The 25,931-nt window shown below is 41.0% G+C and overlaps 1 protein-coding gene across 4 annotated transcripts in view; it reads right to left on the reverse strand.

The window, feature by feature from the left end:
* Positions 1 to 1,241: 1,241 nt before the first annotated feature.
* LOC306804851 (L-threonine ammonia-lyase-like) overlaps positions 1,242 to 25,931 on the reverse strand; it is a 31,378-nt gene continuing 6,688 nt past the window's right edge. For all 4 annotated transcript variants that reach the window (XM_079311960.1, XM_079311958.1, XM_079311961.1 and 1 more), the window contains 10 exons: positions 23,904 to 24,243; positions 19,669 to 19,785; positions 18,503 to 18,744; positions 14,113 to 14,278; positions 13,570 to 13,666; positions 12,628 to 12,703; positions 11,828 to 11,953; positions 10,493 to 10,660; positions 10,129 to 10,186; positions 1,242 to 2,565 (listed from right to left, as the gene is read on the reverse strand). In XM_079311960.1, the coding sequence (XP_079168086.1) occupies positions 2,467 to 2,565; positions 10,129 to 10,186; positions 10,493 to 10,660; positions 11,828 to 11,953; positions 12,628 to 12,703; positions 13,570 to 13,666; positions 14,113 to 14,278; positions 18,503 to 18,744; positions 19,669 to 19,785; positions 23,904 to 24,243 (1,489 nt within the window). In that variant the 3' untranslated portion in view covers positions 1,242 to 2,466. The remainder of the gene's footprint in view (positions 2,566 to 10,128; positions 10,187 to 10,492; positions 10,661 to 11,827; positions 11,954 to 12,627; positions 12,704 to 13,569; positions 13,667 to 14,112; positions 14,279 to 18,502; positions 18,745 to 19,668; positions 19,786 to 23,903; positions 24,244 to 25,931) is intronic.

Here is a 25,931-nt window from a genome sequence, read left to right on the forward strand (position 1 = left end):
TCCCCTTGGAAGATCTTCATTTTATCTTTTAAGCCAATGAGACTTCAATAAAGGCAATATAGAATGAAAAACACCTCTGGTATTATTATATTCATATATAAAGTATTTATTACTGAAGAGTGATTAACACTTTAAAGTATGTTTATACTTAAAACAATAAAAATAAAACCAAACTGCAAATATGATGTTGACATTTTAAGCACCTTCTGGACATCACCTTCTTTCCCCACTCCCCAAACACATTTCCAAAATCATATAGTGATTTCAAGTGCATTAATTCTTGGTTGCTCTATCTGCTGCATGTCCTCACCCCAGGTTTGTGAAGACTTCTAAATGCAGTTCCCACTGATTTGGAAAGTTGTTAGTGCTCTGAGCTTCTAAAACAATAAAGTCCAGGGTAATACAAAATTTTAAACCAAATATCCAGACAGCAGAACCTGTTGGCCACTACTGAGAGCTTTGGTTATAAAGCTCCGTTTTCTTCTCATGTAGGTACCTGAGAAATCCTCAAAATTTCCTGAGACTTTTGCCAAAATACATGAAAGGGTAATTAGACTCTTATTGATAGTGGGTTTTCATCCCCACATCTGATCTTTGATAATGTGGTTCATTTCTTGTTCCAATGGAAGGAGCAAGTATGTAATATGGATTCTGTCATCTACTTCCATATAGATTTCTAAAACTTTTCTGAGAATGGAGAAAGGAGTTGGTCTGACAGGACACAGCTGTGATTTACAGACCAAGGCCTATACCCATCATTCTGGATGGCAAGAAGGGAACAAAACTAACCATTGGGGCATCAATAATTTTTAGTTCCATGTGCAAACCAGTATGGTCCTTCCAAAAACAGACCAAATCTGTAAACTTCTATTTTTTTGTCCACCATTTGTCAGACTCTGTACTCCTGCTACTTTGTGAACTACAACAAGAAGGAGCAAACAGATTATTTCCCAGAAAAATAATACTACAGAGACAGCCAAAATGCTGCTCTTCTCTTCCCATCCTGCCTGTATAAGCTACAGAGAGAGATGGATCATGGAACCACAGAATGGTTTGGGTTGGAAGGGACCTCAAAGACCATTTATTTCCAATCTCCCTGTTGTGTTCTGTTCACTAGACCAGGTTGCCCAAAGCCCCAGCCAATGTGGCCTTGAATCCTTCCAGGGATGGGGCATCCATAACTTTTCTGGACAACCTGTGTCAGTGCCTCATCACTCTCACAGTAAAGCATTTTTTCCTAATATCTAATATAAATCTACCCTCTTTCACTTTTAAAGCCACTGCCCCTTGTCCCATGCAGCTTTCCTGTAGGCCCCTTTAGGTACTGGAAAGTGCTGTAAGGTCTTCCCAGAGCTTAAATTAAATTCTGCCCAAATGAAAAGGCACAACTGTGTTGTGTGCACATTCAGAAGAGGGCCTGAACTTCTCTTACATTTCTTGCCATCCCACTCTGTTATATTATTAGTTGGTCTCTGCCTCTAGTGATAAAAATGGTATTTGGGTCAATGTGTTCTTTGTTAATTGCATTAGCCATGTGCTTACTTAGACTTAGTCTTCCTGTACTCCCAGCACTGTCTTTGGCTATTAACCTGTGGTCTTTAAATATATGTCACTATTAACAGTGTACTTAATCTGTCAGGTGAGATGGATAGAGTCTGTTTTAGACAGACTAAGATAATCAGTGGAATGCTAATTACAAAATTCACCTGGGTAGCCAGACTCCTTTTTGTATAGAAACACAAGCCAGTTGCTACTTTTTGTACTGAGTCTTCAAAAGCAGAGGGAAGAAATACATTTGTGCTCTGTTCATGAGCTCTAATCATATTCAATACTTTTTTTTCAATTTCTGTAAAATATCTTGGAATTTTATTTTGCCAATAGGATAATTTTCCCTTGGGGAAGAAATTAATATTATAATGGCTTTTATCTTCCAAGGGTTTTCTGTTTGTGCTTGTCTACTAGCATAATTTTTCCTCACGTGGTAGCAAAGATCAGAACAGAAGTGTGTTCAACCCTACACTCGTGTGCACCTCCTGAAGCAGATTTAGCAAACAGAAAACTGCTTCTGGCTTGGAAACAGAAAATTTCTGTACTTGTACTGTGGCTTAATCCAGCAGAAGGAGCTGCATTACTTTAACAAGGGACATCAAAATCAAAAGACCTTTGGGAGGTCTGTATTCAGATGTAAAGAGAAATGCCTTCTCCCAGTTTGGATTCTACAAACTAGCTAAAATCCAGGCAGCCAGCTGATAATGAATTGAGGAATTCCAACACCAGCAGAGACTACGAACTTCCCTTAGCTAAACTAAAGTTTTGAGTTTCACTTCTTTTTCCCCCAAAAACTACATTTTGAGCAGGAAATAAATACCCTGAAACTATTTGCTAGGTGTTCATCTTTGAGGATAACATTGGTTGTAAGCCTCAGGGCTGGGCTGGCAGCATCCTGGTCAGGGGCTGCCGTGCCCGTCACCGCTCCGTCCACGCCGTGGTGGGGTAGCGCTCCAAGAGCGCGCTCCTCAGCTGGGCTGTGTGGACCTTGTCTCTGGTCTCCACCGTGCAGATGACCTGGCAAAAGAATTAGGACCATTCCTGATGGCATGGCAGCAATCTCAGACAAAGGCATTTCCAACTTAAACCTAAAACACACTCAGAAAAACAGTCAGTTCAAAATAAAAACTCTGGCGCTCACATCCACTCTCTATGCAGGTAAGAAAACTGACATTGCAGACATCTGGGGCTCTTCCAGCCCATCTGCATGACCATAAAACCTTCCAAAAACCCTGCTTATTGTCTTCAAAGTTTAAGCAAGTCAGGCTGATCCCTTGCTGGCTCCTGGGCAAAGAACTTCCCTGCTCTTGGTCTGCCTGAAGACATATTAGCAGCTTCTTTTTTCTGTTCCCTGGGGTATGTACGTGGCATTGCTGCCACCTCACCCAGCTCTGACTCCTACCTCACCACATTTCTGTATTTCCAGCAAGTGTTTGTTCCAGTGCCTCTATCCTTCAAGCTTCTTATATTCTCCTTCTCATACCTGTCATGGAGTTATCCCCCAGCTCTTTATCAGGCAGAATATTGGCTGATTTCACTTCTCACACAGCTTCTTGCTTCATTCTGGTGTTTGTTTGCTTATTGCATCACTTCTAGTTTTCTTTTGTGGTTGTTCTGCTGCTAAGTAAAACAACTTGGGCAAAACTAATACTGATAGTTTCTTTGCATTCTTCTCTTACCTCCACAGGTACTGTTGAAATCCTGTCATGTAATCACTAAAGATAATAACTCCAATGGCATTTTTTCAATTTTTCTGTAATCTCTCTTTTTTGCATATTCACATCTCTGCCCCATCACTTGAAAGCCTGGGCACTAGCAAAGATGAGACATCAATGTAAAGGTGCAAAAAGAAAATTATACTTCACCATTTGAGACTGCTAACTTCCATTTCTGCTAGTCCTGCTGGAATAATCACGGGTGTTGAAAGTGCCACATGGAAAAAAGACCTCACAGAAACATAGAAATCTAGCAAGGAAAGGACCCAAGATGAGTCACAGTGCAACTACAGAGTTCAATGGAAAAAGCAAATCTACAGAGAGCAGAGAAACCACAAGCCATGATAACCTGATGGTGGGCTGCTCCAGACATGCCCTGTCAGAGCTGCATCCCTTCTGGAAAGCAACAGTGCAAAAAATACTCTGATTTTTTTACAAGGACATGTCTAAATAAGAACTCCGAATTAATGTTTTCTGGAAGTGTCTTGAAATAACAATAAACGTTTAGCAAAACTGTTGAATGAAAATATAAAACATTAACATACCAAGTTAATCTAAATAGCCATATCTCACTTAATTAGAAAGCTGGCTACAGCTTCTCAAATATCCATCATGAAATAAGCCACAGTTCTGATCTGGTCTTGTAATTCTTCACCTCTTGTGCTGCACATTTGTTTGGTTCTTTGGAATGCAAATTAGATGCTAATTTCTTTCTTCAAAAAAGTGGGATTTAATCTCAAGAGAAGGACAGTCATTGAGGGCAAGAAATAATGAGGAAAGGAGAGAGAACACAATGATTGGGAAAAGTATCTGAGAGTGTCAATGTACCAAACACTCATTATCGATCATCCCCGGGTTCATACAAAATCCTTAAAGCTTTGCAGCCATATCTTCAAGGGAACACACACATCTCACATGGAGTCTGTAATTTAAAAAAGCAAGATTTTCCCTCTTCCATAGTAATCATGCCTATTTTGTCCTGAATAAATCAATTGCTGCTCCTGGAACCAGTCCTGATGTGTCAGATTCAGCCCTGAATGTCTGGCAGCAAGCTGCTGCTCTGCCCTGGGAGCAAGCACGGGGAAGCATTTTGATTTATGGCTAATTATCCTCTCTGCCCTTTCCTTTCTGCTCATGATGGAAACCAGGCAGACCTCACTAGACTGGAGAGAGATTGTGAACAGTTTGGATAAACACTGTCATTTTGTGCTAAGCGTGCAGCACAGCCAGCAACTGATATGGGAAATATTCTGCTGTAGTGTGTCATAAAAGCAGTAGCAGCAACAGCAGTGATAACAAACAACTCCAGAAATTCACCTGATTTTTCACAGTTGTCAAAGAGAGAAGTGGAGAGCATTTGGTCAGCAGGAGTGAAGAGAGAATCACACAACACTTCAGGGCAGCTACAGATAGCAGCAGGGAAGGCAAGACTTTCCTTTCTTGCTTAGATTAAGCCAATTTACACTGCAGTTGTACTTTCACAAACTGCTCTCTTGCTTGCTCCACCTGGGACACATAATTTACATGTGTCCAACAGAGCAGCCCTCACATTCATGGGGAGGTTTGTGAGGTGATATTTTGTGTGGGATGCAGAAGCACCCCAGTAACACTCGCTGTAGCAGGTTGCAGCTATCCATGACCTAAGAGCAAGTGCCCCAAAATGGTCTTATTTAGGAATAAATGACAGAACCTATTGCCTGATCTTTCTTGTACACCTGACAAGGTAGCTTATGACGACTAGAGAAAAATTTACTTTAAACTAATTTCATATTGATAAGCCCTCAGAATTATTAATGGGATTTTTGAACCTGCAGAGCTTTTATTGTCTGCAGGGTCAGCTGTGTACAGTACACCTTTCTTTTCTGTGTATCAAAAACCCCCACAAACCCATCAACATCAGAAATGTGCATTTTATTAATTTCTCTCCTACATATCATATCTTTGCTGGATTAAATAAATAAATAGTTGTCTGGTCCAGAAAGACATTCAAAGACCAGCCAGATGGATCTTTTACTGCATTTAAAGTTCCATTCCCTGCAACAGGTAATCTAAAAATACATCTCAGCCACAGGGGTTAGTCAGGAATATTTTTCCAGAGCTGGCCTACAATAACTAAAGATAGAAGAGATTTCACTGAATATGGATGGCTTGTGGGTTTTATTTAATGACTGGAAATAATTAAGGAAGCAGAACAAAGGCTTAAAAAAAAAAAAAAAAGGAAAAAACTGATTACAAGTTACTGCTGTGCAACACCAAAATTCAGATGCATAAATCCAAATACTCTTAGGAATTACACTGATTTCAAAGAGAGGAAATTCCATAACTTCACAAAAAGAAGACATTTATGAGGTTCTGTGCTGAATAGGGTAGGCACCTGTACTCCCTTTCAACTGCAAGTTTTCATTATGGAGGCACTTTGCCTTTTAGGTCATATTTTCCTAGAATTTAAAAATTAGTTTGGTGTGTCTCTCAGCTCCTTGATACCTACTATCTGTAGGCTGTGTGTGCAAATAAAAACAGTAGGTGGACATGCTGAATCAATGTCAGAGAGCAGAGGAACTGTGAGTAGTACTGCTGAATGAAGAAACTTCAGTCTTTTGTGCTTTTCCAGGCTCCATGTAAAGCTAATCCTAAGTAACTAGTGTGGTTCTTTATGTCTGTGAATCATCCATTGAACCTTTGTATCCTGCTTAATTCTAGAAATCATATTCATCATCTTAAGCTGCTGCTGGTGGATTTGCATAACTTAGCATTCATGATACACACATTTAGCAACATTATAGGTTTGTTAGCATGAAAGTCACTGGACTTAAGAGTGAAAACTCTATTTCTACATACTGGTTTCAGTTCTATATTTAGAAAATGGGGTTTCTTTTTAAAAAATCAACAACTGGGCAATTTTTTGAATTATTTGGTAAACACACAGTGTGTAGATTGCTTCACATTACAGATTGTTTGGTAACAGCAGCTCAGTGGATGGTTTGGGGATCAGCTGCCAGATTGTCCCCAAGGTCAGAGCAGTGGAATGCTTGAGAAGAGTGCAGCAGCTGTCAGCTGGTTGTGCAACCTGAGCCCTTCCTTATCTTTTGGCAATTGGTGCATTCAGTGGGTGGGCACGGGCTGGAACAAGCTACAGCCACATTACATAAAGTACTAATCCAACAGGAACACCCAGACCCTGCCAGGGCCAGGCTCTCATTCTCCAGGCTGCAGTGCCATGCCACTGAAGAACACGACCAAATTCTTCTGGAGAGCCTCAGAAGAAATGGAGTGTTGAAGTTCCCACTCCCAGTGTCTCCACTTTGCAGCTGGGGAGTGGAACATGGAAACAGAGCCTTGCCCAGGGTCATGCAGGAAATGCTTTGGGAATGATAGCATCCTCCTGCACCTCTTAGCTGTACAGCTGCCTGTTCCTAGGTACCCCCTTCACAGGGCAATAACAGGGCACATGTTGGCAACTGGACACTCTAATCCAAAATATTCCCTTCCAGCCTTTACAAAATGCAAGTTGGCCCTAACAAATTTATTCAAATTGACCAGAGCAGACTAAAATAATTTATTAAGTTCTGGCCTGAGGTGAATAAACTCTATGAGAAAAAAAGACATTACACCACACAAAGCCAGGAATTCCAGCACCACTGGGAGAATGTGTCATGTTACTGAAAAGGGAATATTTGATTTATGATTTAGCATTTTCGGGCACAGACAAGAGGGAGAAGTAATGCAACTGATGCTCTTTTTACAGCTGGTCTCTTGCAAGCTCTTCAAAACCACAGCACAGTGAAGCTCCCCAGAGGTCTGAAGTGAACAGACCAGACAACCCAGAATGTCAGAGAGGAGTGAGCTCAGGGAGAGCACTGCCACCACTGCAGTGCAAAACCACCCACTGAAAAGCTGCTGGGGCAATTCAAGACCTTACAGAGCCCTCCTGGACCTGCCAGCTTGTAGTTTCAGTGGTGAGAAGACTTTTCTAGAAAATTGATGAGCTAAATTTTTTTTTTTCAACTAGGTTGCCCGAGTCTAAAAATTAGACACATATTAAGCAGGCAAGGTGCTAATCTACTTCATAGCAAAGAATGTCCTTCCCTTATTAACCTGTTTATTGATTTTGCTCATTGACTTCTCTCTGAGCCACTAGTAATATGAAAATGAAGGGACTTATATGGTTTTAAAGGGGTTTACAGATGGAAGCAATGCAAGTGATAAATTGTCCCAATAGAATCTGAGGAATATCACTGATGGAGAATAGAGGAAGTTCACAGCAGCAAGTTGTAGCTTGGTAGTCCTTTAGATCTCTCTATCCAGTTAACTGGTGATACCAGATGATTTTTTCCATTAGTTCTGATCTTTTTGCTGTCTAGATATTCCCAGTCATCTAACCTCCTTCAATAGCTGTAAAATGTGAAACCTATCAGACTGGTTATTTGACTGACTTGGTAAGAGTTTTCTATTTCAATATAGGGACTTTGGAAGTAGTTCTCTAACCAGCCAGGTCAGAGTGAATTAGGGTGTAGTCCTCTGTGAGAAAGAGATCCAGAATAAATCACAAGGGAAGAGAATCTAAACTGGAGGTATGAGCAGGCAGAATCCTAAAGAAACTCCCATAATATTCCAAGGACCACAAGCAGCTGATCCTTCTGCACAAGGCAATTCTTACTCTAATATAGACATATTCCTTCCTTAGATTTTAAGGAAAAAAAAAAAAAAGTCTTATTTTTGCCAGTAAAATGTTCCAAAAGGTTTTTTTTTTTTTCCAGAAGTGTAGTTTGAACATAAAATTTCATTTTAGAAAGTCCTTACTTTTTCATGAAATCAGACTATCAGCAAGGATCTTCCCACAGAGTGTTCCAAGTTTGCACTAGATGAGCAAACACTAACTCAGAAAGACATTTCACTAGAATGAAAAAAAAACCCAATCAAAGCAGCTCTATCACCCTGATAAGTGACTAGAAGTTTCTCTTTAGAAATAAAAGGCTAAACCTAAAAGGATGATTAAATACTGAGGCAATAATCTTGACAGGACAGATTCAGTGTTTCAAATCAGCATCTGTGCTTGCTGCTGTGCTCTGTCAAACACCTAATCTATATCCACAGTCAGAAATACACACTAAAGTCTGAATGACTTTCTTGTTATTACCACTAGTGCAACAGAAAGTGGTAATTTTGGTTCTTAGTCTGGGCTTAAATTTATGCCTTATTTTATATGCTGTGATTTACATTAAAAATGCTTACAATATTTTGGTGACACAAATCTTTGGCTCTTAGGAAAAACAAAGAAAAAACCAAAACATCCCTCACAGATATTAGCTTTACTATGAAAATACGCACTTTTCTTGCACCTGGATTGAGAAAATTAATTTTGATGCTTACAAATGAACTCGATATTTTACCCTCTTTGGTTGCGTGTGCTTTAATTTTCAAAAAAAGCTTCACAATTCACTAGATGTCACCAGACAGAGCTGCCTGCAGAGGTCTGTATGTCTGGGTCACTACTTTGTTCTTCACATCTAATTATCCAATAGCCTGTCCCAGACTGATTGAAAGCCATCATGCAAGTCCAATATCCAACTAAATTATACAGGGATGCAAATTCCTTCCTTCAACGATTTTGTAGTGCAACACTGTCAGATTCTTGAAGTGGACAGTCAGTGGAAATTCATTGTGTTTAAAGTGCAGAGAATAGCACATTGGCACTGTTTTCATTCAGGGCCTGTATTTACTAAAAACTAAAAAGAAACAAAAACAGAAAAAAACCCCCCACCTAAGACAGAAGATTTATTTTTTAATTTGCTTAACAGAATTAATAAAACCTGCAAGCCTCACTCCATAAAAATGGCATTGAAAACTTTGTAAGAGTTGCAGGTTTTTTGAATGTAGCCTTCAGTGAAAAGTGTTTCCAGAGCCAAGTTAGTCACTCAGAGGGATTTATCCATCTGGTGCAGTGAGTGTCATGCTATCTCCAAATCACCCAGAGCTGTGAGCTGGCCTGTCATCATGGCACACTGCAGAACAATGTGGGTTAAGTCCTAGATGTTTGAGAGTATTGATGGTATCATGTACTATAGTGATCTTTAATTTACCTCTTCTTTATATCTGCAAGTGAAAAATATAGGACAGGCTTTTGCATCCAGGTGGGAAATGAAATTTAAAGGCCAAAATGAAAGAACTTGCTTACCCAGTAACATTTCTGCACCCCAATTATGAGTCTGTTTAGCAAAGATCTCTAATTTGACTTCCACATGAGGTTTCTCAAACTAAGTCAGGTTGGACCTGGACAGCATGAAATCAGTAGGACCACACCTTTGCCAAACCAGTTGATATAAGAGATACTCCATGAGACAAATGGTCCTTCTGAGAGACACCATCAGCTGCTAACACCTCTTCACTGTTTCTGCATCCAATACTGACAAAGGAATAATGGCTTTCCTCTGTGCCATTGTGGATGAGAAACAAACCTGAGTCTCTAGTTAAAAACAATGATTCCTTAAGAGTAAAGGTGTTCTCTACATTGCTTTAAGGCAAACGGGTCAGACAATTACAGCCAGCCTACACAGCTGGCTCTTCAAGTTCTGGATGGAAGCTGCAGCTTGCTCACCTCCTCCAGCACCCTGCCACAGTCAGGAGGGCTCAAACCAGCAGCAGTGCAATGCAGACCTGGAGCACTTCACAGGCTGGTGCAACAGCAGGTCAAACTGGTCCTGTGTTATTTATATGCCTGCTAAGTGTTTGGCAAGCTGTATAACACAGAGGAAATAATCTCTGACAATCTCTGTTGGACTGCAACACAAGCATGAGAGACAGGAAAACAGAATAAACCAGGGGAGGCCAGTACTATCAGAGAAACTGAAATGGCATCTCATCTTACCTCGACAGTGAAGAGCTCAGATGTCACAAATGTGCGTTCTTGTTTGATATCCAAAACCCTGCATCAAATGAGGGACAAATTAAAGATCACAACAATTCCCTGTCACTACAGTTTCTGTAAGTGTTTGGAGAATAAATGTCTTTCCTTCTTTCTGAATTAGACACAATTCTATGCTACAAAGGTGCTTTCAGATTGGAACAAAAATGAAGGAAATAAAAACTTTTCTGCAATATAACAATAAAAAAAATTTGATTAATTAATTACTTACAGACTTTGCTTCAGAGGTGTTTGGAAACATTTCCCAGTCTTGAATAATCTTTGTGCTAGTCTGTGATTATATTTCCCAACTATCAGTTTGATTTACCTTGCTTCTTCCCTAGCCAAAACATCCAGTAGCTTTGACATGTCTCCTGGGCAGTCAGAAATCACAAGGGAAAACCTGCACACTCTGTTATCCAGGGTCAGGGCACGAGCTATGCACTGTTGCAGCAAATGCAGTTCCAGGTTTCCACTGCATATAACAACTGCCACTCTGAAAACAGACAGAAAAATAGGAATTTTGATTAAAGGAACCACAAATCATAAACGCTGTTTCAATACCAGCCTAAGGTCTCCCCTCAATAAGTATTGCATGTCAGAGGGCTCCTGCCTCTCAGTATCCATTGTGAGCAGGTAGAGGAGGCCTAGGAGTTGCCTGCATTAGTTGGTCTGAAATGTTGTTTTTATTTTGCATTTGCTGGAGATTTGAGTTTTGTTAGAGATAATTAGGTCTAGGTTTCAAGTTTTAAAAATTTGACATAATTCTCCCCTGGAAGTTCTAAGTTTCAGCCTCCTACTGATCAGACTGTGTATTTTCAAGGCTTTCTGTAACCATTTATTAAATTCATCACAACTCCAGAAAATGAGTGTAGAAATGTTTGAAGTGCAAGTGAAGAGCCACATGATTAGCCTGTGAAAATCTCTCTCTGCAGAGTCAAACCTAACCTCTTTGAGACCAAACCTTTGCATTTTCCCTTTTATTTTAGCTGTACTGAGATGTGCTGCTGCTCTGTGTGCACTGTCAGCCTCTTCTGAAGAATTGCCTCAGCACTATTTTAGTGCACAATGCTGTGCTCTAGAAATTTTATTTTGTCTTGAGGACATGTATGTTTAAATACATTCTGGACTATGACCTGAGCAAAGGCTCAATCCACTTAAGTGCTGAGTCCTCAAGCTGAGAGGCAAGGCAGCACTTAGCCACACGTTCAGCACTAAGCACAAGGATAATCCCTCTGTGTGGATGGTTCTCAGGGGGTAGGAGCCACTGGGTCACTGCAGCAGCTCCTGTCCCACCACAGACAGGGCTGGGCTCACAAGGGGAACCAGAGGAGACAAGGGCTGACAAGAGCAGGACCCTGTCCTGGCAGGTGTGATGATGCCTCGTGGAGCTGTAACTGCCTTTCTACCAAATATCAGAGAACCAAGGAAAGGGACAAGATTTGTCAAGTCTCCAGGCTGGCATTTGTCTGGTTCAACACAACCTTACCACCTGTGACTGGTTTTGTCAGTCTGAAGTTTCTGCCACCGATGAGTCCCTTGCCAGTTCAGTGACAGGAACTGCCTTCTCACCCACAGAACAAGTAGATTTTCACCATTTCCTAGGACAAGGAGCTCAGTCCCACGTTTTTGCCACAGTTCCCTGTTGGCAGTAGCTGTGTACCTTTTACCCTTCAGCTCAGGCAGCTTCCCTGCCAGCAGTGCTGCAAGGGCAATGGCCCCTTCTGCATCGACCGTGGCTCGCTCGTACTCCAGCAGCCTCAGCATGGAGATGAGGATGTCCTCCTCCCTGAAAGCAAGAGACCTGGGTCAGAACAAATCAAATGAGCTCCCAAAAGGAGAAGATAACACATTTATGTGTAACTGGGCTCTTGCCATCCACCCAGAGAGATATGACCCCACAGTGGTGTTACTGTGATGCTGGGGGTGAACGTACATCTCAGATTCATTGCTAAGTGAAAGACAGGATGGCTTTTTAACTAGAAATATTACCTAAATCCTAGTAGTAAGTATATTCCACAAATGTGGACTTTTTGTAAAGATTTAGGAGAGGTTTGTCAAGGACTGCCTTCAAATGTTGTAGTACACAAGGACAAGTTTTACACCCAGAGCATGACCAGGTAGAGGTGGCAGGGTCAGTTTGGACAACACTTTTAGTCATATCACTTAGTTTTAGATAGTCCTGAGAGGAGCTGGGAATTAGACTTGCTAATCCTTCATGAATCTCTTTCAGTTTGAGATATTCTGTGATTCTGTTGTATGTGGGTTTGGGTTCAAAGTCTTCAGTGCCCCTCTTGGAAGGAAAGGCACCCCATTCCCACACTGGCCCAGTATGATGGTAACTCCTGCCAACCTGCTCTGCACTGCACATGCAGAACCACCATACCCTGCTGGTAGAACACACTTTTCATACACAACAACATCCATCCAGTATTATTCATTTCACTGTTTTTCTTCACCTACCTCACAGAAACAACTTTATCCACAAGCTTCCCAGTCAGCTGCAGAGAATTGCTGCCAAAGCAAACTCCACTCACATCTGCAGATTTCAAAAGACAAAAATATGAAGTTGGCAGCTTTAGACATATTCAACATTTTTTAGAGTCCTGGCTGGTTTGTGCCCTTAATGAGTGCAGCACACTGCTGTTACATGAGCTCATGTTTCTTGATTTTTTCATGCAACAGAGATGTGTTTGGTAACAAAAGACCAAACCTCAGAAGATTTTACCATTTTGGATCCCTTCAAGAAACTTCTGATACTTCACTGGCATTGTTGCAGTGTAAGAGTGACCCTGCAGCCTTTCACAGGCTTGAAGGAGAGGAGACCCAAGCACAGCACTGGGCTGGTTAGCCCCAGCAGGACAGCTGGCTAACAGTGCAGACACAGGCAGAGCCAACCAAGAGAAATCAGGAGTTTCTTACAAAAATTCCATTTAATCCAAAACTTTCAGAGAGTTCAGTATCAGGCAAACAGGATGTTCTTAAATTGCTTAACAGTTGAAGTTTTTTGAGTAAATTATATGGAAATAACTCTACCATTCATAAACACTTTTGTTCTGAGAACAGTTTTGTGTCTAAAGATTTAAGCACTGCATCATTTTCCTGCCTTTTCCCAAATTAGTCTTTTACACTAGAGCTCTCCCATTGACTTCACTGGTTTAGATGCTGCTTTTGAGCACAGTGTTCAGATAAATGCTCTCATATTTCTAAGTATTCATGTGCACCGAAAATAGCATTTTACCCTATCAGGGTGTGGGGGAAAATGTGGCAGAAATTGCTCTTACAGCTTGAACTAAATTCTAACTCTTAAGAACTCCCTTAAAATATGTTTGAATTGAAATAATGAGAAAATAATCTAATTGGAGACCTTTATTTTACCTCCCAAAGAATGCTGCATTTTCTCACCTCCATAGAAGTGATGATTGTTGCAGGCCTGGTCCTCAGCAGGGTGGCCAGCTTTTAAGGACTGTTGCAATACTGGGTAACTTTCAGATTCAACTCCCTGTGGAAGAGAAATGGCACTTTTTTATGGAACCAGTTGTAACAGAAGTTGCCACCAAAGTAGATAACAAAACCTACAAAAAGTTCCTCTTCAAATTAACAACTAATTTCAAGTTGCAAAATAAACAAGCTACCACTAAACTTATTCTGTGGCTTACTTAGGACCAAATTTTTCCAGTAAAATATTATTTCAAAACAGGTAACTGGATTTGATTTGCTTAGGAAAAGTTTTTCCACACTTTTCTCTTAAATCCAGGCAAATAGCCAAGGGACAGGAACTTCCCAGATTCTCACAGGGTCTTCTCTGAGGCAGAGCCCATGGGATGGGATAATTCCTGTCCCCAGCACAGGCAGTGTCTGCAAGTGTCACTAGATACCAGTGTCTTTTGTAAAAGCCGTGGTGAAAGCCACCCAAATGCAATGCTTAATAGGTGAAAGGCAACTTACAATTACAGAAATATGTGGGTTGAGGTGTTTGAGTGCAGCAGCTGACCCTGCCAGCAAGCCACAATGTCCTCCTGCAGGGAAAACCACCGCGTCCAGCTTTGGCACCTGCTCGTACATCTCCAGCCCCACGGTGCCCAGGCCTGACAGGTACACAGCACTGTCCTCCCTGGGGGAAGCAAGGACACAGGTCAGCTCTCACAGGTCACAGCTGACAGTGCACTAATAATTCAGTCTACTCTTTTCAAGACATTGTTCAGCAGAAAGAGATAAATGTGAGTAAATCAGCAGCACATGAGGTGATGCAAGAGGACGGTGCCATCAGGTGGACCACAGCATGTTTCTGCCCACTGGCACAAAACATGTGTGTAGACAAGCCCCTCAAAAAGCCTTCAGACTGAAGAGCACTTAATCCCCATTGTTATCAGGTGTTCATAAAACTGGCAGGGAGAAATCATGTTTCCATTGCCATCATTTCCTTCAGCTTCATAAATTTTGAATGCTGCAGTCCAAACTGTGATGAGAGCCTCAAAAATAAATCCCCTCTTTACTTATCAGTGGATTTAGTGTTTGTGATTAATGGAAATTTTTGTGAGATTTAAGAAGTGTGTTCAACCTCACAAATACCAAACAGATTGCTAGAGTTGTCTTTCCACAGTCCAGGGACAATATCTGATACCTTTTCACTAAGCAAAGCATTTAGTCATGCCAAAATATTCACTGGTAAAATACTTTCAGTATAAAGAATAGGGACAAGCAGCATCAAAAAATTGAAGAAAACTCCACTATACAGTCACATGACTGACTTGGATCTATTTCTAAAAGCTGGTTTGCATTTTATTTACAAGTTAGCAATGATGTAAATGTAGAACTATATATAAGAAAAAAATATGAGCTCTCTGCACATTCTGCTTTTTCTGGCAAACAGAATTATAGATCCAATGACTTTACTTGATTTACTTGACTCAGGAATGTTTGGGTACTAGGAAATTCTTTTTATTGCTGTGAGACAGGCACAGAGAGGCTCAGCATAGAGGCACAGAATTCCTGCAATGAAGAGACCAAGCCCCTTGAGAAGTTACCTCACATATACATTAATACACAGATAACTCCTCAAAACAAGGGTCTATATAACTACAGAAGAAAGGATAGGATTAATAAACTTCTGCTCCTGTAGCACAGCCAAAGGCAAGAAATCACAGTGGAATGAGTAACTGAATCCTTGTATTTACTGTCTTTATCAAGATACTGAAGGAGCTCACTCCTCCTTCTTTATATGTAACAAAATAAATCACTGGCCTCCTGAATGACTCTGGAGATTTATTTCCAAATAAGATTCAGATCTGAGTTTGTGGAGGAACCTCTGTTGTAGTTACATGGGGTACAAGAGAACCTCCAAAAATGAATGAGAGCTTGGGATATTCAGTGAAGGAATAAAACCTCTCTAACACTGAAAGCTGTCCAAATGAGACTGCTCTGGGCATGGAGAGCTGTTAGCAATTTGAATCAATACTTCAGATAATCATGTTTCCCTTGCTAACATCCAGTTGAAACATTAGTTCACTGATCAGCCATCAGCTTTTATAACAAAATGGGTGATTTTCTTTGCATTGTGGCTGATAACTTTTGCTTTTCAAAAGCAATCATATCTCTGAATATCATGTGCCATTGAGGCAAAATGAAGGAACAGGGCAGATAAATCTAAATACTGTAGTCTGATACAAGCATTTTTGAGCCAGAAACTTGGATATTTGCCTTCTGAAGTGTGTGATGCATCAAAGATGGGCTGTCAGGCTTTAGTTTTCCAGTGAAGTTTTGGTGTGGCAGCTATAAGGCTCTGCTCCTATCTGTTCCAAGTAAAGGGCCCAGAGTCTGTTGGATAGAATAACAGACTAACTAGATCACAAATGATCAGGCTTGAACAGCATTTAGATATGGGGTTACACAAGAAAAAATTGGGCTCTCAAGTAAGGAAGGTGTGTGATTCAACCTGCAGCACTCTTTCCTCCCTGATTCACTAAGGAATCTTTCTCACATCCTCACAGGGGCACCGAGTTCGTTATTGGCAATAGTCACATTGCATTTATAAATGAGCCCCTATAGTTAGTAAAAACTCCATGGCACCTAGGCAGCAATTAGGCAGACTAAATGACTGAATTCCAATTTGAAAAATCACATTTCCTTCCTGGGATTTCCCAGGAAGTTGCAACTGGGTAAAAAGTGTCCTTCATCTATTTGAATTCTTGCATGGTCATTTTCATGACACAGTATTTTAATTGCACTCAAGCAATTAAAATCAAGCAATTTCAAGCAATGGGAAGAGCTGACAATGACACACCCAGCTGCAGGGCATCGCCCCTGCAGGGACAGCCAAACCCAGTCACGTAGTGTCTGCTTCAGGAAGGGCACAATGAATTACTGGGTGAGGAGAGACCAAATTGCTAGGGATTGTATTCGAGCTAGAACCAAACTGCAATAAAATCACATTTCAGAAGTTCCATTCTAACACTTGGGAGATCAGCTGGTATTTTACAAACAGCTTTGGCAAGTGACAAGGATGTGTGTCAGACCCAGATGGAGGAGACTGGCTATCCATAAAGGCATACATTACACTGGGAAATCTCTCCAGCTCTACATCTAACAAAATATTTTTCAGATATTCCATTACAAAAAGGCTCACAATTGAAGTGGGGGGTTCCTTCCTTTTTTTTTTTTTCCCCCAGTGAAATATTGCATTAAACATAGTCACAGATTGAACAACTCTGTTTCTTATAACCCAAAACCTGAAATAAATCAGGGTGCTTTAGTATTATTAATTGTAGCATGTACATTTAGAGCTCTTCAGTGTTGAATGCTGAAGTTCTACACATGTATTGTCCCTGGAGCATCATGAACCTGGAAAATATCTACCTTGTGTAACTTAAACCTTTACTTAGGGAGGAGGGGAAGATTAAACATCAAATTACAATAATTTAGTTCTTATGTGTGAACGTGATAGTTGATGCAAGCCAGCTGGAAGTCAACACAGTTGAAAAATGGCTGACAGAAATTTGGAAATCACAAGGTTAAGAAAAGCTGTGGTTTCCAAAGGAGCCTAAAAGTGTTGAAAATTCTTTGGGATTCAGGGCGTCTGTGCCCATGGTGGCAGACCAGGCACACGAACCAGCCCTGTGTGTCACTGGCAGAGCTAAGAGAGGAGCTGAACACTACAGTTTGTGGCATTGCCTTCCCAATACACCAGATGGGAGAGAACTGAGGACTTCCCTTCTTCTGCTTATTCTGGAATCTTCTTTCCAGGCAACAGCAAGAAGAAAGGGGATGGGTTGTGGACGGGGTAATGCGTTAAGAGGCTATAGATGAAAGAGAAAGGGAAAAGGTATGAGTTCTAAGTGTTCTTGCCTGTCTTATTTATGTTGTTTTGGTTTTTTTTAAGATCTGCCTTGTCAGTGACCTCAAGTAGTTCAAATAGTTCATCCTTATCTATTTCAACTGTTTGTGTGAAGTAGCTTCTTAATAATCTTTTTTTCAAGGCAGTGCTGGTTTTGTTCCTTATACCAGATATGGGAAAATCTTAGAGCATTAACCTTCTCTTGCTCCACATTACCCCACTGAACCTTCTGCACTAAAGATTAACTTTTACCCACCAAACTTCAAACAGAGAGACCAGAAATTACCACTAGCCTTAATGCTTGCTGTCTGAGTTCCTGAAGAATTAACCTACAGCCACTATCATCAGTACAGCCCCCTGGTGAGGGGCTTGGAACACAAGTGCGATGAGGAATGACTGAGAGAGCTGGGGTTGCTCAGCCTGGAGAAAAGGAGACTCAGGGTGACCTTTTCACTCTCTACAACTCCCTGAAAGGTGGTTGTGGTCAGGTGGGGTTGGTCTCTTTCAGCAGGCAGCACTGACAGAACCAGAGGACACAGTCTCAAGCTGGACAAAGGGAAAATTAGGTTGGAAATTCAGAAAAAGTTTTTCACGGAAAGAGTGATGCAGTACTGGAATGGTCTCCCCAGGGAGGTGGTGGAATCACTGTCCCTGGATGTGTTTAATAAAAGACTGGGTGTGGCACTGGGTGCCATGGTTTAGCTGAGGTGTTAGGGCATGAGCTCGATGATCTTGAAGGTCTTTTACAACCTAATGATTCTGTGAATGATATCAGCCCATAGAAATCCCTAATCACTGAGTTTGCCTAGTTTAGGGGCAGAGAAGAGTATTTCACTTTGGTCTCCACCCCCAGCTGCTACAGAAAGACACGATTTGTCCTGGGAACACGCAACTGTCCATATCCCAGGCAAGAGGAGCATTTTGACGAGCTGCGACAGCCCTTTAAAGAAGCGCATTGTCAGAGCGGAGGCGTGGTGCCGCCCGGCGGGCCGGTGTGTCACTCACTCTTCCAGGTAGAGGTATCCGCGCTCCCGCGCCAGGCGGCGGGCGTGCAGCTGCGCCTCCTTGCCCGAGGCGCCGTGCGTCACCAGCGCCGCCCCGTACTCGCGGCACAGGCGCGCGCGGCCCGCAGGCGCGCCCGCGGGCGCCACGGCCAGCACGGGCACGCGCAGCGCCGAGCCGTGGTGCGCCACCGCCAGGGAGAAGGTGCTGTCCGCCGCCACGATCACCCCTCGCCTCTGCTGCTCCTGAAAAACAGGGCGGCTCGTCACACAGTGTCACACAGCCGTGCCGGATGGCCCTGGCTCGTTCTAATGATCCCTTTTGTTTTTTGTATTTCCTTTTGTCCCTGTGCTGGCTGGGACGTTATGGTACAGAACGCGCACGCCTGGTGTGATCTCGGGATTTACACGCAAAACTAAAACGGCACAAGAGCAATCCCTGTGCCTGCACTCCTCGGGGCTCAATTATTGTTCCATTGGAAGGAGCTGAAAAACTCCAGCTGATCGCAGAAGAGCTGATATCTGGTCCCTCAAAGCTGATATCTCTGCCCTGCCTGTATGAAATTATTCTGTTTCAGGCTTCCTTTTAATAGAAGATAAAATAAAAATTATTATAAGAATTTTTCTTATTACGAAAGGCAGTAATAACCACTGCACTTGGCTGCTGTCTCATGCTTATGATAACAATTATTGCTGCAGAGACTCCTACGACAATGGCAATAACCTCCCATGACAAATGATAAACGAGCTATTCATGTAAGAAAACTGAAATTCATTACAAAATCAATTGGTGATCTAGGTCCTTGTCATCACTCATTGTAATTCAGTTTCATCATCACTCACGAGTTTGGTGGTTTCAACATATCAGAACCACACTACACATAAAAACATTTGCATCCTAATGCCACAGGAACATGCTAATGTTCCCATTTTGCAAGCTTTTGTTTCAAACATTTTTAAGAATTTCACCAGCAAATCAGCCAGTTGTAAATAAAGCAGTATTTTACATTCAGACCTATCTCTGTTCACATGCTGTGTTCAGAACAATGATTCTAAAGACAAGACACACTGATTCCATGGAGATTAGAGGTAAATTTGTCTTCAGCTCTGCTCCATTTTTGTGAAGCAGGGCTAACCTGCTTCTTTTTGAATGCTGACATTTTGCTGTACCTGAGGCAATGACATCAGGAGGTAAAGTACACCTCGTTCCTTCACAGACCCTGTGTACTGGAGGAACTCCTTCTTCAGGTAGATGTCCATTCCATACTGCTTGGATAGCCTAGAATACTGGAGTAGATAAATAACATTATGTCAATATATCTGCTATTAAAAAAATCTTCCACACCCCATCAGCTGCCTGTTGAGGCATGAGTTCTATGAGCTCTAAAAAGTAAAATTCATCTTCTGGTTCTTTATAAATACACAACAGGGTGTTGTTACCTACCAGCTCCTTCTGCTTTATGGAAGTGATTTTCAAACTCACAGCAGTGAAATATACACCACATGCCATTAAGAACTCTGAAAACAGCACTTGCTTTGGATCTTACTGCTCAAATACAGGCATTAAAATAAATATTTTCAATTATCTCAAAACCCATACTTCCAGCACCTGCCAGAACTGGATATTGAATACCCAAAAAATAAGGTCATCATCTAATAGATACAAAAGTCATCAGAAAATACCTCCTTGAGCCCCATTATGACTCTGCTATGGTTTCTGCCACTGATTCACTACTGAGTGTTGTCTATTTTGCATCCTAAGGCCAGTGGAGTATTAGTAAAGATTTCTTATTCAAAGCAAGATGGAAATAATAAAAAACAATTTCCCAGGCTGCAGCAGTTTGGAAAAGCTTCATGTTTGGAGCAGAAAAAATGCCTGAGCTGAGAGGAATTAGCAAGCACCTTACTTGTGATGTAGTGCCCAAGTGCATGATTTTTAAAAATTTTTAATGGCAAATTTTGTTTTATAAGACACTCTTAGCATACATCACCACATTAATTTCCATATTCACTAAACCAAGAGTTTTACACAAGACAACTTGTGAAATAGAGCTGCAGTAAACCTGTAGGTGCCAGCTCCCCAGGCTCACTGCAGCTCTATTTCAGTATTGGCTCCATCTCCTCTGTTGGCTGCCAAAGCAAATGAGGCCCTGGTGATTTAGGGGATCAAGGTCTCTTTTAAGATAAATCACAAAGTGAGACAGATACAAAAACAGCATGACAAAATATTTATCTCAAGCAACATCTGGCTGTGCCATACATATAATGTATAGTGTATGCACTAATGTGTACTAATGTTTTTCAGATTGTAGGACATTCCAAGAGAATATACATTACATATTCTAATATAAGTGAATATATATAAGTGAAATGCATTATATAAGCTAATGTATCTGAAACAGATGCTTGCTTTAAAGTATGCAGTTAAGCTGCATATTTCAAGTGATGTTTCAGGTGATGTTTCAAGGCTTTTAGTAGATTTCCAAGCATATATTAAGTTCCTCACCCATAGGTGGGGCCAGATTCTTTATTTTGCTTCTGAAAATCCTGACACAAGAACAACCACTTGCTGCTCTTTTGCAAATCTGGCTACAGAAACTGATACAATGGAAAGTGCTTAGCACACTAATAGGATAATAGTTTATATCCTAAACATCCTAATCTATGGAGAATGCCTATGTAAAACAGCTCAAGAACACTATAAAAGTAATGCTACCAGTTCTTCACATACCATAATTGTTTTTGTAGAGAATCTTGGTTTCTAGAGCAAACAATCAGAGAAAGGATTTAAGGAGACTAATCCTGTGAATAATCAAGTTGCTAAGTCTCCTACTAAAACTGTGTCATTAAGTTATTCTTTACCACAGGGGTGGTGTGCTTTAGATTGATATTTTCTCTAATGATGATACTCAGGATTTTAATTCTTTAGGTCATCCTTTTTGTCTTCCTTTAACTGAGGATTTTTTCATATAGCCTAAATATAGCAATCACTTCCAAGAAAGCAGGCATTTGTGCTATTTGCAGCTGAACTGACCTGATGTATGACCTCATAAGACTCACTGAACCAGTAAGATTTCCCTTTAGCCACTGTGATCTTATCTAAGGACTACAGATACCATGTCTAATGTACAACACACAGCACAGCCTCCCTCTGGCACCCACAAAGCTAACACAACACAGCCCTTGCAGCTCCTTCATCAGTAGCCAAACCAGGTGTCCAATTTGATGCCAGTTCTTAGTTTTCCTATGCTCACTACCTCTTTGACTATTCCAGTTCATTCATGATGCTGTATCTCAGCTCCTGCCTAAGGAGCCAGGATGCTCCATCCAAGTTTTTACCTGCAGATTAGGAATCACCCTGCAAAGTGTTTCTCCCTTCAATTAACTAAATGGAGTTACACTCACTTTTTTAGTCTAAACAAATGCCCTTGAAAGGGACTCCTACCTCTCAATGATGAGTTAAAATAAAAGTTTTCTGTGTTTTTCTTGACACCACTCGGTGCTTTTGAAACAATGCATGAAATGCACTAATGACTTCTGGAGGAACATTACACTGAATAACAAGAGTCACAGGCTATTTTCACACTAAAATATATGAGGTTTTAATAGATATAGGTTTTCCACAATTCTGATAGTTTTGAAAGCATAGTTCATAAAAAAAGACTAAAAAAAGTGAGACTGTTTAGCTTGAAAGAGTAAATGCAGAAAGGGGTTACAACTGGATTGCAAGGAGCTATTTAAGTTGAGGGCTGTCATGTTAACCTCAGCTGGCAACTAAACACCATCCTACCACTTGCTCATTTCCCTGCACCTGTGCTCAGGAAGAGATGAGAATTGGAAGAGCAAAAGTGAAAAATCTCATGGGTTGGGATAAGAGCAGCTAGTAAGAATAAATAAATAAATAAATAAATAAACAACAATGTAATCAAAAGGAAAATAACAAAGAGAGATAAATAAGACCCAAGAAAGACAGCTTATGCAATTGAAAACAATTGCTCACCACCAATCAGCTGATAACCAGCTAGGCCCTGAGCCACAAGCTGCCAGTCAACTTTGCCCCAAATTTTACTGCTGAGCAAGGTTTTATATGGTATAGGATGTCCCTTTGATCAGCTGGGATCAGCAGTTCCAGCTGTGTCCCCTCCCAGCTCCTTGTGCATGCCCAGTCTTCTCACTGGTGGGATAGAGTGAGGAAGAGAAAACACCTTGACTCTGTGCAAGACCTGCTCAGCAGTAACTAAAACATCTCTGTCTTATCAACAATATTTTCATCACAAATCCAAAACACATCCCCATACCAACTACTGTGAAGAAAATTAACTCTACCCTAGCCAAAACTTCCCTGCAATCCAACCAAAATTTTTGTGCCACCTTATAGCCCCAACTGTCTTGTATCATGTCCTTTGACACATGACGTATTTCTTCAGGTAATGTACTACAAAAAGTACAGCTATCCAGATTTTGGGAATTCTAGGATAGAAAACCCACTGGAAGTAGTTATGGTGTCTCTGGATCAGCAGGCATCATATGGGAACAAGGACAACTGCTGCACCTTGAGGACACAACCACTTCACTCCAGGGACTGCCAACCCCAAACAGATTGCAAGGCTCTTACCCTGTGCATGCCAGAGAAACAATACACAAGGATTCATTGAGAATGCAATTTGGGGCTGCTGCTAGGAATTGGCATTCAGCAGACATTCTTCTCACCCACCAAAAGGAAAAGAGATTACCCAGAGAGCCCAGAGCAGCCTGCCTGAAGAGTTCCCAACAGTAGAAAAATGAAAAAGTATAGAAACACAGTACAGCTTGCCATTGCACTTCTCTTCTGCTTTAGCAGACCTTGTACCTTGATGGAATATCTCAGTCATTTCTACACCAAGTCTGATCAACAGGTGCACGTGTGTGTGTCTTAACATCCTTATTTTGCTGAAGACACCTGTGGCAGAAATACCTGGTTACAGAACATATGCAGCCCTTGCTGGCTGGCCTGACTGAGAAGGGAAATTTTTGCCTTTAAACCCCCCAAATACAAGGGTTGGTTCCAAACCAGACCCTCCCACAAGAGTGCTTACCCGAACACTGGGAGTCTGCCACCTCCAACTCAGGTTGCTTATAGCAGGAGTTTTTCACTGGGACCATAATACTAGAGTGCATTAAGTCTATGCCTAATGTGGTTTATCCTTTGTTTACAGGCCACTGCAATCTTTGAGGATTTAAGTTAGTGTAAACAGATAAGAAGAAAATAATTATTGACAGTTAAATACAATTAATATGAACATGAGTCTTCTTACACAGATCTATCTGCTGCAATTCACACATGGCCTTTCTTCATTTCTATTCAACTTTCATAAGGGAAAATAAAATAAACAGTGGGAGAATGCAAAACCATAAAGATTCCTTACCATACAGGGGGTTTTCTGAATCCCACTCTGGATTTTGAAGGCTGCTGCACGAATGTCTTCAAATCGAATCAGCTTGTTGCAGCTTGCCAGGCTGGTCCTACTGCTTGGCTGAGGGATGCAGGGAAGGGCATCCCTAAGTAGCTCCTCATTTTGGCTCACTATCTTCATTTCCCAGGTCTTCACATCCCCGTTCAGGTAATCCTCCTCACCAAAATCCTTCAGTCTCTCGGGGTTGATAGAGGGTGGCTTCTGCCCAATAAGGCCATTTCTTACGGGCATGTCCTTGCAGCAGTGATCACAAATTGCTGGCATATCTTGTTTCTTTATTTTATTGTCATCCCTGAAAACAAATAAACTTGTTAGAAAGGCTTGGATGATTAAAGGCTTGATAAAGCATTTTAGAAGGACTCACATCTCAGTAGCTCTTTGCAGAGTGAGTTACTACTGTCATATCACCTTCCTGTAGGTGCACTGAAAGATACTGAAACCTTACAGCTCTTAGAAAAGCCACAAATGAACCAACACATGGGCAAATTGTGAAACTGTCCTACCCCAGAAAATAAGAAATATATAATCTGTGTTGTCTGGACAGCCAGACCTTCCTTAGTACTCAGTATTCAACCAGCAATGATCCTAGTTCGGTGCTTCCAAAAATTTTGGAGTAACTGGAACTGTATTTTCTGTAGGCAAATTTATCTTTTTCAAAAAAGGCAAACAGCTGCTGCAGACCATTTGAATACACTATTAACAGAGTGACAAATGCCCCTACACTGTACACAAGAGCTCTGCTCTCTGCCCTTGCACACTTTCAGAGTGCTCCTGACAGCCATCCACTGCCTCACGATGGGAGGGAATTCCCTCTGATAAGGGATAATAACTACATCCTCCTGCAGAGCTAAAGAACTAGATCTTCTGATTGTGTGGAAATGTGGTGGGACAAAAATCTCCTTCCCCAAGAAACTGAGGAGACAACACTGCTAGAAAAAATTTGCTGCCTTCAACTGCTTGACTCTGTCCATAGTGTTCAGTTCACAAGGAACAATGTACTGGAGTGCAGGATTTTGCAGCCCTGTTAACAGATAAATGCAAAACTTCTAGGAATTCTTGGAATTTGGAGATTATTATGGGGAAAAAGAGCATTTAAGCAGAAGACCAGTGATTTAGAAAAGAGCTGATACCACCTCTGGTTTGTGGCCATGAGTAGACAGATGGTATAAGCTCCTCTGCATGACTCACTATTAATCTATTTGGTAGAAATGGTTTTCTAAAAACAAACATGTTAAATTATGTCAGAGATTCCAGCATTATCTCCAAGAAAAAAATATTTACCTTTTTCCTAAAATAATTAGGTCTAAGTTATTCATCAGCAGGGCTGGATAAAGCATATTTTACAGCAGCAACCAACACCATAAAATATGCTTTGCAGCAACTTCCCAAAGAATTTAAAAATATTTAGAAACATCTGTTTTTTGAGCAATTGCCCACTTTGGGCAGTATCATCCATTTCCTTGGTGCTATCAATAATTTGTGCCAGTAGCTCTGGTTCCTATTACACTTCCAATTTTTCCACTGAGGAATTCACATTACAATATGGGCAACATAAAATATTTTATTATTAAAGTAATATACCAGTAGCATCAATCATTGTATATATCTTCATAGGAGAAAATCTTTGTAGCAAGATCTTCTCTCCAAAATTAATGAGAACACTTATTTTCTAAGATAAAGTATATATACATTTGTAACCTTTTTATGTTGAAACTTGTGATCTGAAGTATTTTCCCAATACTGTTATCTCAAAGCTGATGCAGGCCAATGCCAGGTGTTATGTTTTCAAATCAAATAACTTATCAAGTAGCTCTGTTCTGTACTTTTCTGCATCTCTGCTCCATTGGGGTTAGACAGCTGGAACACTTCATAAAGATGTTAAGCTTCCAGTGTTAGTTTGGGTGCACATTAGTCTGCTCAATGCAAAGCTGAGAACCAGAGCACATTAATCCCTGTGAACTTGTTACAGCACAACCCCCA

This window comes from Erithacus rubecula, assembly GCF_903797595.1.
Source record: "Erithacus rubecula genome assembly, chromosome: 9".
NCBI lineage: Eukaryota > Metazoa > Chordata > Aves > Passeriformes > Muscicapidae > Erithacus > Erithacus rubecula.